Source organism: Mirounga leonina, unplaced genomic scaffold (assembly GCF_011800145.1).
Source record: "Mirounga leonina isolate KUSES-001 unplaced genomic scaffold, KU_Mleo_1.0 Mir_174, whole genome shotgun sequence".
Lineage (NCBI taxonomy): Eukaryota > Metazoa > Chordata > Mammalia > Carnivora > Phocidae > Mirounga > Mirounga leonina.
In genome coordinates this window covers 76,625,616-76,643,928 of record NW_023270451.1, presented here as the reverse complement: position 1 = coordinate 76,643,928, position 18,313 = coordinate 76,625,616, and the positions used below count along the sequence as shown (strand labels likewise).

Below are 18,313 nucleotides of genomic sequence, written 5' to 3'. Positions count from 1 at the left end.
CCCCTCTCATGAGCTTGCTCTCTCTCATTCTCTCTCTCTCAAATAAATAAATAAAATCTTAAAAAAAAATCAATCCATTCTCAAAAAGATAACCATTGGTTGCCTTGAGGCTGTCAAAAGACTGCTTCTCGACACCAAGAACCACTCCTAAAGAAAAGTGCTAAGAAGGTGTTTTCTGATAGTTGCATATCTGCAGCAAAGGTTTAACCTATCAGGAAAATGCCTCTGAGGGTCATAAAATTCATTTGGCTGTCTAAGTTCTGGTGCGTATGCTAAAATAATCAGTCACGTTACTTTATAGTCACGCCTCGTACTCTCGTTCTGGAAAATCAATAAAGTGAGGGGAAGGCTAGGGATATTGTGTATAACTATTTAAAAGAGAGAATACAAAAAAATAATATTCTGTGAAAATGGTCCTTGAGGAAGCACAGACCTAGTTTTCCTAAGCAGGTTCAATTTTATCTCCAAGCTCATCACTGAGTTATTAAACCAAAGTGCCCATCATATCCTAAACAAAAAGTACAAAAAATTAAAAAGGGAACTAGCACGCATCCTTCTCTAGACGCTCTGGGGCACTGGAAATTGTCCATGGCCTTTAAGATGTATTTCTAAAATGTGTCCATTATTCACACCCTTAATGTTTTGTTCCACAAAATGTTACAAACCCTGACATTGTGACACTTCCTCCCTCGAAATTTTCTCCCTCCTTTCCTCTGCCATGTAGATTCTTCCTTATATTCCCCGCCCCGGCCCCAGACCCTTCTGCTTCCCAAAGCCACCTCTGATAAGCTGGCGACCCAGAAAGTCTGAGGAGCAATGGCCGGAAGGCAAGAATAGAGTCGTGCAGGAAGCCATAATGAGGCCCCAAAAAGCTGCTTTGTGAGAGTGTTTTCCGGCTCCTGGGACACTGTCTCCTCTCCCCTGGCACTACTGTGAGGATGAGTAGGGTGTCCGGGCAGAAGACGGAGCAGTTCCTAGTGGACCACTTGAATTTCATCTGACTTGCTTTTCACCAGCAGTGGCTGGTTCCGTACAGACTGGCCCCTGCACAGAGTCTAGATCCAGAAGGCACTCAGTGGTCACGTGGGCCAAGCACCCACACCATGCAAGAAGTGCTTTGGTGGCATTCCTGGTGGATGTGGAGGGATGCTCACCACCTCCCAGGGCAGCATTCCTGCCATTGTCAGACAGCTGGGGTTATTCGTTTACTTCAACGTTGAACTGGAACCAGCCTGCACATTGGCCCTCCTTTACCCTCTAGACTCCACACCCTCTGTGCCCTGAAGTAACCATCATCAACCCTGCAGCCTCAAAGCTTGCAAAAGGATCTTCCACATGTTTTATTCCTCTGTTCAGCAGCCCCTCTGTTTCCACCAGGCTACGCAGCTGCCTGACCACCACCAACACATCTGACCACTCTTTTCAAGGGAATGTCTCAGCTGGTCGAGATCGCCCTTCTCACTATGTCCATACACTGCATTTCTTAATCCAGGAAGCTCAGGAAAAACTGGGTTAAATGAAGTTAAACAGATTTCTTTACTGAAGAACATTATGGACCTTTGATATGCTATTTATCTCTAAGAAGGCTTGCCTTCTACTTAATGTCCCAAACATTTTTAGGAACAGAACTTGGGAAATGGTGGCCAAACTGATCTTCAAATACTCTCATTCTGCAGCTAGATACCTCTCCCTCTCCTTCTGATTATACCAGGGAACACCTATGTGGCTTCCTTGCTCTGACAAACTCAAGATGTCTCAGCTGGGCTCTATACCAGCCCAGTGGTGTTTGCTTTTTTTTAGCTTATTGAGGTATGACTGACAAATGAAAATTGTATATATTTAATGTATACAACTTGGGGTGTTTGAGATAAGTATACCTTGTATAATGATTACCACAATTAAGCTAACTAACATATCCATCACCTCACATAGTTACCATTTGTGGGGGTGAGAACACTTAAGATTACCCTCTTAGCAAATTTCACATATTCGACATTATTACTAACTACAGTTACCACGCTGTACATTAGATCTCTAGAACTTGTTCATCTTATAACTGAAGGTTTGTATCCTCTGACCGACATCTCCCCATGCCCCCCACTCTCCAGCCCCTGGCAACCACCATTCTACTCACTACTTCCATGAGTCAACTCTTTAGATTCCACATCTATGTGAGATCATGCCATATTTGTCTTTCTGTGCCTGGCTTATTTCATGTAGCATATAATGCCCTCCAAGTTCATCCACGTTCTCATAAATGGTGGGTTTCCTTCTTTTTTTAAAGCTGAATAATATAGTATTGTCCATATAGACCCACAATTTATCCATGCATGGACAATAACATTTAAATTGTTTCCATCTTTTGGCTATTGTGAATAATGCTGCAACAAACACAGGAGTGCAGATGTCCTTTCAAGATGCTGATTTCATTTCCTTTGGATATATACTCAGGAGTGGGAGTGCTGGATCATGTGGTAGTTCTATTTTTAGTTTTTTGAGGAACTTCCCTACTATTTTCATAGTGGCTGCACCAATGTATGTTCCTACCAACAGTGCATGAGAGCTCCCTTTTCTCCACATCCTTGCCAACTCTTGTCATCTCTTGTCTTCTTGATGATCATCATTTAACAAGTGTGAGGTGATTGCTCTTGGCTTGGCTTTGCATTTCCGTGATAATTAGTGATGTTAATCACTTTTTCCTATACCTGTTAACCATTAGTATGTCTTCCCTGAAAAAACGTCTCTTGGGGCACCTGGGTGGCTCAGTTGTTGTCTGCCTTTGGCTCAGGTCATGATCCCAGGCTCCTGGGATCGAGCCCTACATCGGGCTCCCTGCTCCACGGGAAGCCTGCTTCTCTCTCTCCCATTCCCCCTGCTTGTGTTCCCTCTCTTGCTGTGTCTCTCTCTCTGTCAAATAAATAAATAAAATCTTTAAAAAAAAAAAAAGTCTCTTGCATTCCTTTGCCCATTTTTTTATTGGGTTATTTTGGTTTGGTTTTGTTGCCATTGAGTTGTGTGAGTTTCTTATATATTTTGGATATTAACCCTTTCTAAGATATACTGTTTGCAAATATTTTCACCCATTCTGTAGGTTGTCTTTTCACTTTGTTGATTGTTTTCCTTGTTGTGCAAAAGCTTTTTAGTTGGATGTGGTCTTACTTGTTTATTTCTGCTTTTGTTGCTTGTGCTTTTAGTATCATATCCAAAAAAATCATTGCCAAGACCCATATCAAAAGGCTATCCCCTATGTTTTCTTTTAGGAGTGTTACAGTGTCAGGTATTACATTTAAGTTGTTAATCCATTTTGAGCTATTTTTTGCATATGATATAAGGGTCCAGTTTCATTCTTTTGCATGTTATTATCCACTTTCCCCAACATCGTTTATTGAAGAGACTATCCATTTTTCATTGTGTTTTTGGTTCCTTCGTCAAAAATTAATTGACCATATATGCATGAGTTTATTTCTGGATGTTTTATTCTATTCCATTGGTCTATATGTCTGTTTTTAGGCCAGAACCATACCATTTTGACTACTATAGCTTTGTCATATAGTTTGAAATCCAGAAGTGTAATGCTTCCAGCTTTGTTCTTCTTTCTCAAGATTGCTTTTGTGGCTCCATAAAAATGTCAGGATTTTTTTCCTATTTCTATGGAAAATGCTATTGGAATTTTGATAGGGATTACATTGAATCTATAGATTACTCTGGGTTGCAGGGACATTTTAACAATATTAATTCTTCTGATCCATGAACACAGGCTATCTTTCCATTTATTCGTATCTTTTTCAGTTTCTTTCATCAATGTCATAATTTTCAGTGTACAGATCTTTTACCTGCATGGTTAAATTTATTCCTAAGTATTTTATTCTCTTTGATGCTATTGTAACTGGGATTGTTTTCTTTATTTCTTTTCACATAGTTTGTTCCTGGTATAAAGCAATGTAACTGATTTTTGTATGTTTGATTTCATATTCTGCAACTTTATGGAATTCATTTATTAGCTCTAGCAGCTTTTTAATGGAGTCCTTAGCATTTTCTATACACAAGATCATGTCATCTACAAACAGTTTTACTTTCTTCTTTCCAATTTGGATGCCTATTATTTCTTTTTCTTGCCTAATTGCTCTGGCTAAGACTTCTGGCTTTATATTGAATAGCAGTGGTGAGAGTGGGCATCCTTGTCTTATTCTGATCCTAGAGAAAAAGTTTTCATCTTTTCACTGTCAAGTATAAAGTTATCTGTGGGCTTGTTATATACAGTCTTTATCATATTGAGTTATATTCCTTTTATATCTAAGCCATTGAGAATTTTTATCAGGAAAGGAAGTTGAATTTTGTCAAGTGCTTTTTCTGCATCTATTGAGATGATTGTATGGTTTTTTGCTCCATTCTATTAGTGCGGTGTATCATGTTGAGTGATTGGTGGATATTAAGTCTTCCTTGTCTCCCAGAGAGCAATGGTTTCTTTTGAATATAGTTTAGGACTAGATTATCTAGATTGCTAGACATGGTCTGGGCTTAGAATTAGTCCTCCCGTACATAAAGCAAGCTCTCTGAGAAAGACACTTCCAGGTACAGTGATTTTCATTATAGTCATAAGTCTTAATAATCACCAATAACACTTTATTGGTCTTAACCAATCTTAGCCTGGTCTTAGAATGAGACTTGATCAGAGCCCTAAAGCAGCCTGATTCCTATTTTAACAACCAGTTGATTCATACCCTCTGAGTCTTAGGCTCCTGACCTTTAAATGCAGCCTGGTATTAAAAGCCCTTGCATCTTTCCAAGATAGCAGTTCTCAACTTCCAGTGTATTCATGTATTTACCTTCTTTGACTGTTTAGCTACTTAATGGAGTACTTTTTGCACTGCCTCATTAGCCAAGAAGTTCTCCCATTACTCCAAATTCCCCTTGTACATTCTACTCTATTGGTAGAAATAATGAGATTATAGTCCTAAAAATGCCACACCCAAAGCATAAAACTGGTTTCCTCTTCACTAGTAGAGAAGAGCAATTTCCCCCTTTTTAATAAAGTTTCTCTCTTTTTTTATTTTGTATTTTTTGCTCAGTAATTCATACTCATGAAAGAAATGTGGAAGCTCTTGAAAGACTAAAAAAAGAAATAAAAATCATCCGTAATCCCACCAAGGAAGAAAAACCACTGTTAATATTTGGGCCACTTCCTTATACTCTTTTAAAGAATCAAGCAATCTTTGCCAATAGGAATCCAGCTGCCAAGTATTAGGTGTGCTTGAAAGTTTAAATACACTAGAAGTTAAGGTTGCCTCTAGCAATATTGAGTTCATACAATTTATTTCTTGTACATCAAATCTCTTCCAGAAGGAAGACTTTCAAACAATTTTACCCAGAAAAATGAGCTTTGAAAATGTCCTGCCATGTGTGTTAATCACCTTTGTATGTGCTTCACGTACTTCTGGCTAATATGTTCTATATGCCTGCTCCATCTCCAGCCCCGGTGGAGCAGCTCTGATCTCCTGATACCCCATCAACGGTAGATTTAAATAAGTGTTGTTGAAAATTGTGTCAAATGCACCTTGAGGAAAACTATTGCAAGATGCTATGCCTATTTTATAATGGTCTCTTTTTAAATGAAATTGACTCTTTTGTCTTCTTCTTTCCAAATTCACATATACACATCATAATTCAGAAGCCTTTATTAAATACACGTCATGGTCTCTTCTACAAGGTGGCTGGGGCTACAGAAACAGCAAGCCTGCAACAATTTAAAAAGGGGTCACCGAGTTGGTACAAACTGAAAACACAACAGGCTTTTAGGAAAAGGGGTGACTCGAGTAGGCACAACTGTTAAGATCTGTACTGATCTGTGAAGGATAAGAGAAGAACCAGCAAGAAAAATACCAGCAGAGATCAGAGGCTGGACTTAGCCTTCAGCTAACATTTACTATGCACCAATGCCACATGCTGGGCATTGGGATGGTGGGGGTTGGTGAGAGATATGATAAAAGCAGCACTGAGTGGGGGCTCGTAAGTGCCCTAGACAAACAGGAGAAGCTTCCATGAGGAGATGCCCCTGAGCTGAGCACTGAAGGAAAGAGAAGAGGAAGGGAATTGCAAGCATGGAAGGGCAAAGAAAGGACGCATGCAGCAACATGACCACTTTCAGAACAGGATATGGGGGAAGGATGGGGGAGAGGAGTCTGCCGAAAGAGGCAGGAGCCAAACCCTAAGTCCTGGGTGCTGGGCTGATGAATGTGTACTTCTCACCTTTACCCCCATTAAACCAAATGCTAGAAGGACATCTGTGCCATGGATAGAGATTTCTGGAATTGCCATGAGACATGAGACTTCACCCCTCCCTGGCAGGAACTCTCAGGCCAGGTGAGGAGGCAAGAAGCAGTCCTCCTAATTTTACTTTCTCAGAGTTTAGGCTCTCCATGACAATCTTACCTGGCCCAATGGCCAAGATGACTCTCAAAGGAAAGACAAAGGAATTTGAATGGTGAGGACATGCCGCCCTCCACAGTTTCTTCTTAGAAGCAAGATGGCTATGGGGATCTGTCCACCTCCAGCTTTCCCTGAGCACCCCTCTCTCTCCCACAAGTCCTCTCAAAAGAATGAAGCAGGAGGGGAGGCCCAACCTCATTCAAGCAGGAGTCTGTTGCTCAGAGGCTACCTAGAGCCTTGCCTGGAAGAGGAGGGTTGAGAGCCCGAGAATGGTTACCTTGAGCTGGATCAAGGGATAGACCCAGGAGCTCCAGAGCCACGGCCACAGCCACCATCTTCTGCTGCCTGCTCTCCTTCAGCATGGTTCCCTCCAGACACCATGCTTACCCCAGAGCCTCCATGTATCCCCCTGCCTTGGGCATCTGATCCCGACCTCCTGTTTCCTGACTTTGTACCAGAGAGCCTCCGCTCCATGCCTGGCATACATTAACAGATCAACAAATATTTTTGAGATAACAAATGGAAGTCAGCTTTCACTTCCTATTTACCACCTCTGCTTCATGCCTTCATGCCATGAGATGGGTGAATGGGGTGGGGCAGGGAAGAGAGCTACTCATGGCTCCTGGTTTTGCATATGGCTGGTTTCAAGGCAAGATAAGCTATACTGAGAAAAGTTCAAAAGATAATTAAACCAGTTAAAAAGCAAAAACAGCAATGGGACTGAAGCTGAGTTTCAGAGCCAATTTCCAAGAAGTCATTTCATCATCATAGAACATCAAATGTGAACTCCATTTTCAGCTAGGCAAATTCCAAAAGAATAATACCTCACATTTGCATAATGCTTGATGCTTTTCAAAGTGCTTTCCCAGTTATTAATCTAGGGGAGGATTTATTACCACCGGAAACATAAATTGAAATTCTGTTCAAACTCGAGTTCTCCATTAATTTTTCCACTTTCCCCTCAAAAACTGGAGCCACATAAATCCAGGTGCTTTGGATCGAGTGGGTGACTATAGTAAGTTTAACCAGCCAGGTGAATATGCATAAATGGAGCATCTTGTGGGCCCTTCCATCTACAGACACAGGCCTTGGGCAGAGCCAAACTTTGAAAAGCCTCCTGTGGAATTAACCAGATAACAGGGAGCTACTCTCAGTTCAAATCTGAGATCCTTTCAAGGTCTCATGCACTCCGTTCATCAGAATCCATTCCTTTCTATCAAATAGCAGAAAACTAGGAAATTAGTTCCACCACTTTGTCCTTAAACCTACAGAAATCCCTGCCAGTGGCCTCCTGCAAAGTGGCCCACGATGCCAGACAGCTCCTACGTCCTTCTTGTTTTTAATGTCATATGAACCAAGAGGCTGAATCCACAGTACATCCACCACGGGGAGCGGATCTCAGAAAAGCGAGGTGAGAAGATACGACACGTACGAGGAAATAACTTCTCCCCAAACCTTTCCAATATTTTTCTTTTTCCATCTTTCAAACTTAATTATGTGTAGTGTTCTCAGTCACTGAATCACCAGCCTTTCCTGACACCTCGATCTCATGCATTTTAGCAAAAGATTAACCTGGCTGTTTGCTTTTAATTCTGAAGCTGTGTTAATACTCAACTCCCTCTAGATTAGAAGAGAAGAAAAACACACTCCCACATCCCCCACCCTGGCTCCAGCGAAGCTCCAGGGCTGCTGTTACCGGCAATGTCACGGTCATGGGAACTTGCTGGCTGACTTACCATTTCAGGAAAGCCAAGAGGATCACTGAGAGGGCCACTATCAGCATGGGGCCATTCACTTCCAGTTTGAGAAACCCCCAGAAGACTTCCATTGTTCCTCAGAGTCTCTAGAAGGGTGATCCTCCAGAGGAAAGAGGGAGGCTGATCCCCCTGCTGTTACAGGGACCAAGATCTGCAGATGGAAGAAGGATCAGGCAACCAAGACCACAACACGTCAAGTGGGTCCCCAAAATGTGCTCTCCATCAGAGTGTCTCCTTATAAAGAGGAAGGAAGGGAGGGAAAAAACACAGGGTTTCAACATAAGGCAATGAATCAGCAACTTTATTTTCTTGAGGACTGCGCTGTCAATAAACATTTATGTTAACTTCCCAGGGAATTAGCAGAAGGACTGGTCCCATGTTTGCTGAGACACTAAATAGTTGCAACCATAGATTTCTACTCCAATCAGTAGTCTTTGGAGAAAGACTCCCCTTCAAAAAAAATAAATTCATAATTCAATGAAGATATGGGGTCTGGAGACTCGGAATGTCCCAGAAAAAATTGGGGTCAGATACCAGCCTGATGGAAAATGCTGGTGGCACTGAGGACATCCATCCCACAAAGTTCATTGCTTCCTGGGGTCTGAGGGCTCCTTGGTGACTGGCTGATGGAATAGACCAAAGATCTTGCCTTGCGTCAGCATTCTCATCATGGGTTGGAGGATTTCTCCCATGTCTAAAAGTGCGTCCGCAGGCTCATGCATGGGTCCTTTGTTCCAGCCTTGAGCTTATCTGACTGAAGTAGACTAAATCATTTTTTGCTTATTAGCGTATTACACTTTTAGTAATAGGGAGGATGTATCAGAGAGTGAGTCATTCACTCATCATGATATTCATCCATTCATGCAATATATATGGGGGACCAGGCTCTGTGCTGAGTTGACAGTGTTTGAAAAATAGAAGTTGTACCAGGCTCTGGGAAAATGTCTCGGGGGAGAGAAGGACAATAAACAGGTAGACAAATAAATAAGTGATTGCAAGTTGAGAGACGTACTGTGAAGGTCACGGACACAGGGCTAGGACTAAGAACTGGGGAGACCCACTAAGGGAGTGTAGCAGGGGAAATCTGTCTGGAAAGGGAAAGCTTGAAGCTTAGATTCTCTGTTGAAGAGAAGTCCATCATGTAAAGAGCCATGGGCAAAAAGGGTGACACAGACAGAGGCTCTAAGGTGGGAAAGAATTCCCGTGGTGGGAACTGGAAAGAGGCCAGTCCTACTGGAGTAGAGCGGACCAGCTTGGGGAGGCCTCTCTTCCCTAAGAGAGGGATACCGTCACCAGAGGCTAGACAGCACAAAACCACAGTGAGAGGCGTGGGCTTCATTTTACGTTCCACTTAGGGTTTTAACATGCTCGTATTTATGCTTGGTAAAAGCATTCCGGCTGTGCGTGGAGAATTTGTTGGAAAGGAGCAAGAGGAAGAGTAGGGATGCCACTTAGAAGACTATTCATTTGTCCCAAGATGAGCCTGCTCAGATGGAGCAGGGATGGAAGTAGAAGGAAATAGATGAATTTGAAAGATATTTAGGAGTAGACCACAGAATTTCCCAGTGGATGGGATGTGACAGGGAAGGGGAAGGAGGAAACAAGTCTGACTCCTGGGCTCCTGACTTGAGCTGTGGGTTGATGTATAGAGGTGACATTTACTGAGGTGAGGAAGATGGGGTATTGGTGGGAAAAATCAAGAGTTCAGTTTGGGTCCTGTTTAGTCTGAAATGCCTGGGAGACATCTGAGTGGAACTGTCAAGTTGGAGAGGGATCTTGGCTGAAAACATAAATAATAATTAATAACAACAATGCCATTAATGGAGTACTAACTACGGGCCAATTACTATTCTAAAGGCATTGATATGTGTTAACTCATTCAATCCTCATAAACAACACCATGTGGCCAAGCTTTATAGTAACCCCCTTTTATAAAAGAAACTCAGACATGGGATGTACGACTCCAAAATCCATTTTCCTAATCAAAAGATTATATTCAAATATGGACAGCATCAATATACAAATGGTATTTAAATCCAGAGGAAGAGATGAACCACAGCCACAAATAGGATAGCAAACCACACAAGGACCAAGTACCTTCTCAATACTTCCCTTTTCTCTGGCCATCTGCCCTGCCTCCCTGTTTTTCATTCCTACTTAGGTGCCCCCAACAGCTGCACCCCAAGTGCCCCACACTCCAGCCCAGCCCTTTTGGACGTCCCCTCCCTTCTGCATATTCTGTATCTCCCCTGTCCCATGCGACCAGGACTGTGCTGAGATGGTAAGGGATCTGTGTATTCCCCGCTTACAAAACAGAGCTATGCTTCATCAAGGGTCATCTGAAATACAATGCTTTCAATCACCGGAGCCACAGGATGGGGCCTGGGGGCAGAGCTACCAGGTGTGGAGGAAGCAAATCATCATGGCCATGGATTCAGAAAGTTGGAAGGACCTCAGCTATTACTAAGGCTGGTGGACGTATCAGAGAGATGCTCATGAAAAAAACTTTTTTTTTTTTTTAAAGACTCCAAGGTGAAATAAATACAAGAAAATGCTGGTGTAAGCATCGATAAGTAAGCTTATTTCCTGAAAGACCTCTCGGGGGACTTGAACTTGCTAATGTGCGTTGTGAAGCTCAGAGAGTGGCATGCAGAGAGCAGCGTCGTATTTGACCACAGAATTCTTGTTAAGGGTCATTTATGAACACATCCCAGATGTAGTGTTCTTAGGAATGTGCTTTGAGAAATGTTGACTGAACCCAACTCTGATTTACAGAGGAGGGAATAAAAACCCAGAAAGGGAAAGTGACTGGTACAAAGTCCCATTGCTGCCTAGTGATAGAACCTGGGTCTCCCATCTCCCGCCTCAGGCTCTTTATCTAGAATACGCTCCTCATGTCACTGCCTGTGCCTAGCACAGGCCCTGCCCTGTTCACAGAGCACCTCTGAATGTTAGTGGCCAGTTCGGAGAGGTCTGACTTCCTTGAGGGGTTGCCAGCTCCCCAAATGACTGAATTCACTCATACATTCCTCTGACTAATATTTCTGGAGCCCTTTCTATGTGATTTGTGATTTGGAGGAGCTGCGAATGCTGTGGAGAGATCATCACACCCTTTCCACACTAGCATCAAAGCAGAGATAACACTCAGTGAATCGTAGAGAGTAAATTAATGAAGGTGGAGTGGGAGGGTCAGATATGAAAGATATTAAGGATTTTTATCAGGGAGTAACATGATTAGGAATGTATCACAATCTTGAAATCTATGATGCAATATAGGGACATTTTGGGGTTTTTCCACAATGGAGGACAGACTGTCGCCATGATGTTTATCATAATTAAACATCGGGCTTTTACTCTCTGAATGTTTCTTTTTTTTAAAGATTTTATTTATATTTTAGAGAGAGAGGGAGCACACAAGCATGGGGAGAGGCAGAGGGAGAGGGAGAAGCAGACTCCCCACTGAGCTGGGAGCCCGACGTGGGGCCCGATCCCAGGACCTGGAGATCATGACCTGAGTCGAAGGCAGACGCTTAACCATCTGAGCCACCCAGGTGCCCCTGAATATTTTCTTTTCAAAAAATCAAATTTTTAGAACTTTATAACAAACATTCTATAATTCCAACTCCCAGAGATAAACTCTGTCAACAAACTAGCATATATCTTCTCACATTCTTTTCTTTGCAAATACAAATGTAGTAGGTATATTCTCAGTTTTTATAAAAACAAGATCATCGTACCCATGCCCTTCCACAACTGGTCTTTTTCACTTACTGTAGCATGCATATCCTTCTACGCCACACCTAGAGAGGTACGTCATTGGCTTCCTAGAATCCCATGGTACAGATGTGTTGTGACTCATTTAGCCTGTCCTTCACCGGATGGCATCTGAATTGCTTCCAAGCGTTCCCAACCACAAATGAGGCTGCAGTGACCATCCTTGTACATATTGCTATGGCCTTGGGGAAGGACATCCCAAGTGAAAGTCTTAGAAATGGGAGTGGGGCACCCAAAGATATGCACTCCAAAAAGGCTGGTGGGTGCTTCCCTCCCTAAAGGCAGTTTCAGTTTTCCCTCCCTTGAGCTATGTGTCGAGGTGCCCACTTACCCCACCTGGTAGGACACCCCACAGAGCTTTGCTCCTTCTGTCTCAACCCACCCCAAGTCCATCCCTTTTTTCTCCTACATCCAGGCAGACACCTCCCCCAGACTTGAGTCAACTGTTTTGACTTAAGTCTTGTGTTTCTTTTTAAAGCTTTCACTCCATAAATTCTGTGGTATTTCCTCCATGTTCTCTTTGTTTAAAAACTGCCTATGCAGACGTCTAAGTGGTGCCTTCCTTCTCTGCTGAAGGCTCCCAGCTGGCCTGCCCGAAGCCTTGATGTCTCAGGGAGGTTTGAGGCACTGGGCACATTCTCCCTGCCAAGTAGGGCCCCAAGTGAAAGGACAATGGGGCCTACTCAGCACCACAGAAGTTCAGAGAACATTTACACAGAACCTCATTTCAGCCTAAAGCAACCCTGAGGAGTAGGTGAGCAGGACCTTTCATTCCTGGGCTCTGAGAGGAGGAAGCTGGAGCTCAGAGATGTAACATGACAAAAACCTTGCATTAATAATTTCCGGAAGCCAGGCTCAGGCCCCAATCTTCTGGCTTGAAACCTAGTGTTTTCCCCATTAAATCTAAAGTCACATTTTGGCTTAAAAATGCATAGTTCACCAAGCCAGCCCATGGTTGTGATACAGTTTATCTTTAGGTTTCCCCCCTGGGGCACAGAGTTGCTATAGTTAGGGAAGATGGAGGGATGGTGTTGGCCTGTGAGCTGCTTTTATCTCTTTGCAGAAGATACTAGGGCCCCTTTTGGAGGGGGAAAACAGCAAGCTCCTCAACACCATCCAATATCTTAAGAGATTCTCTGTCCACTTTCTGAGACTGAGGTCAGATGATGAGGGCTCGTCCATTCCTTCAACGAACGTTTATTGAACAATTGCTAAGCCCTAAGCACCAGGGATTGAATCCCAACGTATAAGACCTAGGTCTCGCCACCAACACACTCTCCTCCGAGGATAGGGAAGCAGAAATGTAAGAACCTAAGTGCCCTCAGTGTGATAGGTACCATGACAACAAATACGTACAGGGCACAGAGGGAGCAAAAACAGGAGGGAGAGGATTGGTAAAAAGTTTGAACAGATGACACATGAGCTTAGACTGGACAGATGACATCACTGAGCAGATGAGAATGGGACAGATGTGCTTAGCCAAGAGAACACAGCTCACTCTTGCTCCAAGGCATCAGAAGCTGGCAGGAAGAAGGGAGAACAGGCAGATAGTCAGAGGCCAGGTCATGCAAGCCATTGTGGGCCAAGCCAAAAAGTTTAAACATTATTCTAGGATCCATGGGAAGCCAGAGGAGGACCTAAATTGAGCAATAACATGATTAGATTTGCTTTTAGAAATTTCCCTCAGGAGACAGATTGGATGGGTCAGACCTGAGATGGGGAGACCAGTGAAGAGGTTGCTTGGCCATCTAAACAAGAGATTATGGCCTGAATAAAGCCATAGAGCTGGAAATGGGGAAGAGAAGACTGCACTTTGGGATTACTGGGACGGCATGATCAACCGTATTTGGTCATCGATTGAGTATGGGAATGAAGAAGAAGGGGTTGTTGAGGATAACGCCCCAGTCTCTAGCTCCACTGATTGAGCCTATGTGTGCTATGCACCACAAGAAGGACTTGGGAGGAGGAATGAGTATCGGAGAATTAGTGCAGCTTCAGGGGTGAGCATGCTGAGCCCCTGGTGGCCATAGAGGTGAAGGTCCTTAGAAGGCAGCCAGGTCAGGAGAGAAATCTGAAGCGGGGAAGTCTTTTGGTTTTGAGAGCCATTTGTACATGGAGGGGGTGAGGCCATAGGGTAAACTGGCCACAGAGAAAAAGTGGAGTGTTTGAAAGCGGGTCATGGGAAGAACACCAAGAACAGCAGCTTTGGGGGAAGAGGGGACATGGGGGCGGCGGGGGGGGGGGGGGCTTGTGCCAAATGGAGCTTAAAAAGCAATTGAGGAGGAATGGTCTGAGAGAGCAGGAAAACTCGCAGGGGGACCCTATGTTCCTGCATGAGGATGTAGCTTTTTGTTTTCAAATGACCGGGCTCCTTTAGCTCTCTAGCTTGGAAAGTTTCTTAACCCCTCCGAGCATCAGTTTGTCATCTGTGATGTGGGGATAGCGGTACGCACTTCGCAAGGTTGTTGTAAGAAAAACAGGGTGCCCATGTGGCTGCTTAGCAGAGCTCTTGCCACATAGTAAGCACTTGGGTATGTGGTCTGGGAATGTTTTCACCAAAGCCACAGGAGGACACTTGTAAGGAGCAGGAAGCGGCCAAGGGTGTGAATGCTGCCGAAAGGTCAAGTGAGGTGGTTACCGAAGCATCTTTGGATTCGGCACGTGGGTCCTTATGGCCACCCCCGGAATGGCTGTGGTGGAGCGGTGAGCGTGGAGAGGCAGAACCAGGGAAAAGGAGGTTTGGAACGGGCTGATTCAGCCTTCTCCGTCATCTCTCCGGCCCCTTGGCTGAGAGGTGGGAGAGGATGCAGGCTTGCACTGGCTGGAGCAGAATCTCCCGGTGCCACTCCAGGGGGACCCCCCCCCCCGCATTCAGAGACGTGTGGCGGACAGCAACCATCTGGGTGTGTCCCCCTCCCGCGATGGAGACAGAACTCTCTCCTCTCTTCAAGGTTGCTATGGAGACATGGAGGGGTTCGTGACCAGTTTTCAGGTCTATGTCACATCTTGACTTTGTACCGGTTGTGAGGGCAGGGACCGTGTTTTATATATCATTGCGCCACCGCACCGTCTGTCACACTGCGATCTCATATCCTCGCTCGGCTCTAATTAACATCCATGAGCCAGTCACTCCCAGATCTATTCTCTCCAGCCCAGTTCTCATTCCTGAGGGTCAGACATATATCCAGCGGCCTGCTGCTTCTCTTCTCACGGGTAGCCCACGGATGCTAACGGACTCAAAACGGCTAAAACTGGACTCATGGTCACAGCCTCCGTCCTCCGTTAAACTCTTCACCCTCGTCCCGTGTTCCCCGTGTCAGTAAATCATGCCTCCTTCCACTCAGCTCCCAAGTCAGAAACTAGGGCTCATCCTTGACTCTTCCTTCTCTCCTAGCCCCCCACCCCCCCCACGTCCAGTTAATCACCAAGCCCTGTTGTTTCCACCTATGAAGTCTCTCTCATTCCGGTCACTACTCCCTTTATCCATTTTTTTTTTTTAAGATTTATTTATTTGAGAGAGAGAGAGAGAGAGAGAGCAGTGGGAGGGGCAGAGGGAGAGGGAGAGAGAGAATCCTCAAGCAGACTCCCCGCTGATGGCAGAGTCCCAGGCGGGGCTTGATCTCAGGATGCTGAGATCATGACCTGAGCCAAAATCAAGAGTCAGCCGCTTATCTGACTGAGCCACCCAGGCGCCCTATCTGTTCATTCTTACCTTCATTTCCCTGGCTCGGTGAACGCACGGGCAGCTAGCCGGCATTAGGCAATGGGAATGCGTTGGTGCGGCAAACAAGCTAGATCTCCGATCTCATAGAGCTTGTATCTAGAGAGGGATCCACCCCAGTCGCAGCTCTTTGATTGCCCACTAGATTGCAGTAGTCTTCTCAGGAGCACCATGCCTCTCGTTCATCCATCAGCATTTATTTGTCGAGTCTGCATGAGCTGCCTGTCACCATGCTGGGTATGCCCGAAGAGCGTAAAGGCCAGCGTGACTGGGAGGCATTGAGCAAGGGGCAATGGAAGGCTGGCTGATGTAGGAGGCTAGCTAGCAGTCAGAACACCTAAGATCTGCTGGGCCCTGTAAAAAATGTACTCTTTCTTTCCAAAAGGAACAGGGAGCCATTGAAGGAAAGGCTTCAAGCAGGGAAGTGACATAATGCTCTTCGGGCCGACTCTTCCCATCTGGTTTCACTATTAAAATGAGTGTGGAGCTCATCAGATGACAGTCTAACATCCACAGGTCACCAGATGCCCCAGTCACACAGTGGGGGCCCTGAAGCCGGGCTACCATTCAGACCTTGACTGTGCCTTTCATCAGAAGGCGGGAGATGCGCTTGACTATAGGCTGCTCTTGATATTGCTAATCAGACATGACCCACCCTATGTCCTTCACATCTCGGCTTCTCTATCAATTTATGTCACCCATGATCTCAGCTTGTCAGATGTTAGCACTTTCTAAATTATCATTGAATCTCTCCTGGCACGCCACGTGGCTGAATGTGGCTACATGTTGATGATTTCGCAGTGCTCTGCCTGTGAACGTGGAGAGTCAGCAGATGGCTTGACTGCCTTAAGGCGAGCCTTGGAACTTTCAGGCAAGCCAGTGCCCAGATCCGCCATTTTCCACCTCTTATCACTGGAGGTGGGGCAGGCCTTGTGGAGACAGACTGCATGCCCACCAAGCAGAATCCAGAATCCAGAGTTTGACAGCCAACTGCAATGGTATTCGGGGCAAGTCAGTACTGTGAAGTCCCCATATGGAGGAAAGAGGGCAGGGACATATGCACGGGGCCTAATAATGGGGATCCCAAAGCAGAAGATAATCAGAAGTTTGGGCAACAGTGCTTTCAAGGAAATACATACATGAGCTAGTTGTAGGAGCCCAGGCCCCAGAATAGCAATACATAAATAAGATCTGAGTCCTGGTGGGGGTGGGGATGGAAAGAGAATGGATCAAATAGGGACTGTAACAAGGAGCCCCCACATCTCAAGGGCTTAACACTACAGAATTCTATTTCTCACTCACTGGACAGTCCAAATGTGGGCTTTCAGTAGGTAGCCTTCCACGCAGTGATCTGGGGAATCAGGCTCCTTTAGTTCTGGGGCCCCGCCATCCACTACCCTGCAGATGCCTCTGCTGGATCATCCTGCAACCAGCTGGTGAAGGGGAAAAGGAAAAAGAAAAGGCATTAGGAAGGTTTTTACAGGTCAGGCCTGGGAGTGGCATGTTTATCAGCCATCCTGATACCCTTGGCCAGAATTCAGACGCAGCCACACCTACCTGCAGAGGAAGCTGGAAATGGAGAAAAAGAAGTCTGGCGAGCACATAGCATTCCTGCCACAGGTAGGTCCCATCTTGGGTATGTTCTCAGTCCAGTGATTCCTGCATAGGAAGCCTGCTACTAGAACAGGGTGGAAGGTGGCCTGCTTGAGGCCCCCGAAAAAGCCAAAGTCAGTTCAGGATCAGGGACAAAGAGCAGCCAGTCTGTGAGATGATAGGGTGCTGCTGTCTGTGTTCTGGCCTCCTCCCCAGCTGAGCCTGGGTCCCATGGCACTGGCTGTCAGCTGGGGCTCTGTTCTGAAGTCACAGCCAGGAGCTTGCCCACAGCTCCACGAACCCATCGGAGCTATCCGTGTATGATGCTCATTCAGACCCAACTAGACTAGACTAGTCCACCTAACTAGATCCTCTTAGAATGTGGTGCTACTTGAATCAACTCCCCATGCCCCAAATGGACTATGTGGATCAGACATATTTGCTCTGCCTGAAGAAGTCAACTTTGTACCTGGAACATTCTGTCAAGCCCTGTCTTCACTGGTACTAGCTCCCTCACCATCCGTACTAGTCTGTGTACTGAGGTCCCAACCTGCCTTTTCCCTGTGCCCACCTGAGTTATGACAGGCCTTGTGCGATTCTATATTCTCACGCCCACCCCCCAGCCCCACCCCGCAACAGGCCAGGCTCCTTCCTGTGCATTTTCAAAACTCAGATGTCACCTCCTCAAGGAAGACCTCCAGGACTACCCATGATGATGAGTTGCTCTTTTATGTCCTGCCATAACATCCCAGGCTTTCTCTATTGAAGTCGCCTGACTAGTTGTATATCTCTATACTCCAGACGTAAGCCTTCTGAGAACAGAGGGTGTGTGCATCTGATTCGACAGAGTAGTCCCAGGGGCAAGGAGAAAGCCTGTCTGTCCCCCAGTAGGTGTTCACGAAATGCTTGAGCGAAGGAATGAATGCCCGTGTTTCAGGTAGCAGCCACCAGATGGCAATAGTGCTCTTTGGGTTATGAAGGTAAATGCGCAGACTTTCTGCAAGAGCACCTGCAATAAATTTGAGGTTTGTTCCCATCATCG

General features: G+C 45.3%; 1 protein-coding gene across 1 annotated transcript in view; it reads right to left on the bottom strand.

Moving 5' to 3' along the window:
* The window catches only part of TBXAS1 (thromboxane A synthase 1), a 156,745-nt gene extending 139,737 nt beyond the window's left edge, over positions 1 to 17,008 (bottom strand). The window contains exons 1-2 of the mRNA XM_035021219.1: positions 16,981 to 17,008; positions 8,163 to 8,417 (exon numbers count right to left, since the gene is read on the bottom strand). Coding sequence (XP_034877110.1) covers positions 8,163 to 8,254 — 92 coding nt within the window. The 5' untranslated portion in view covers positions 8,255 to 8,417; positions 16,981 to 17,008. The remainder of the gene's footprint in view (positions 1 to 8,162; positions 8,418 to 16,980) is intronic.
* Between the last annotated feature and the right edge of the window lie 1,305 nt (positions 17,009 to 18,313).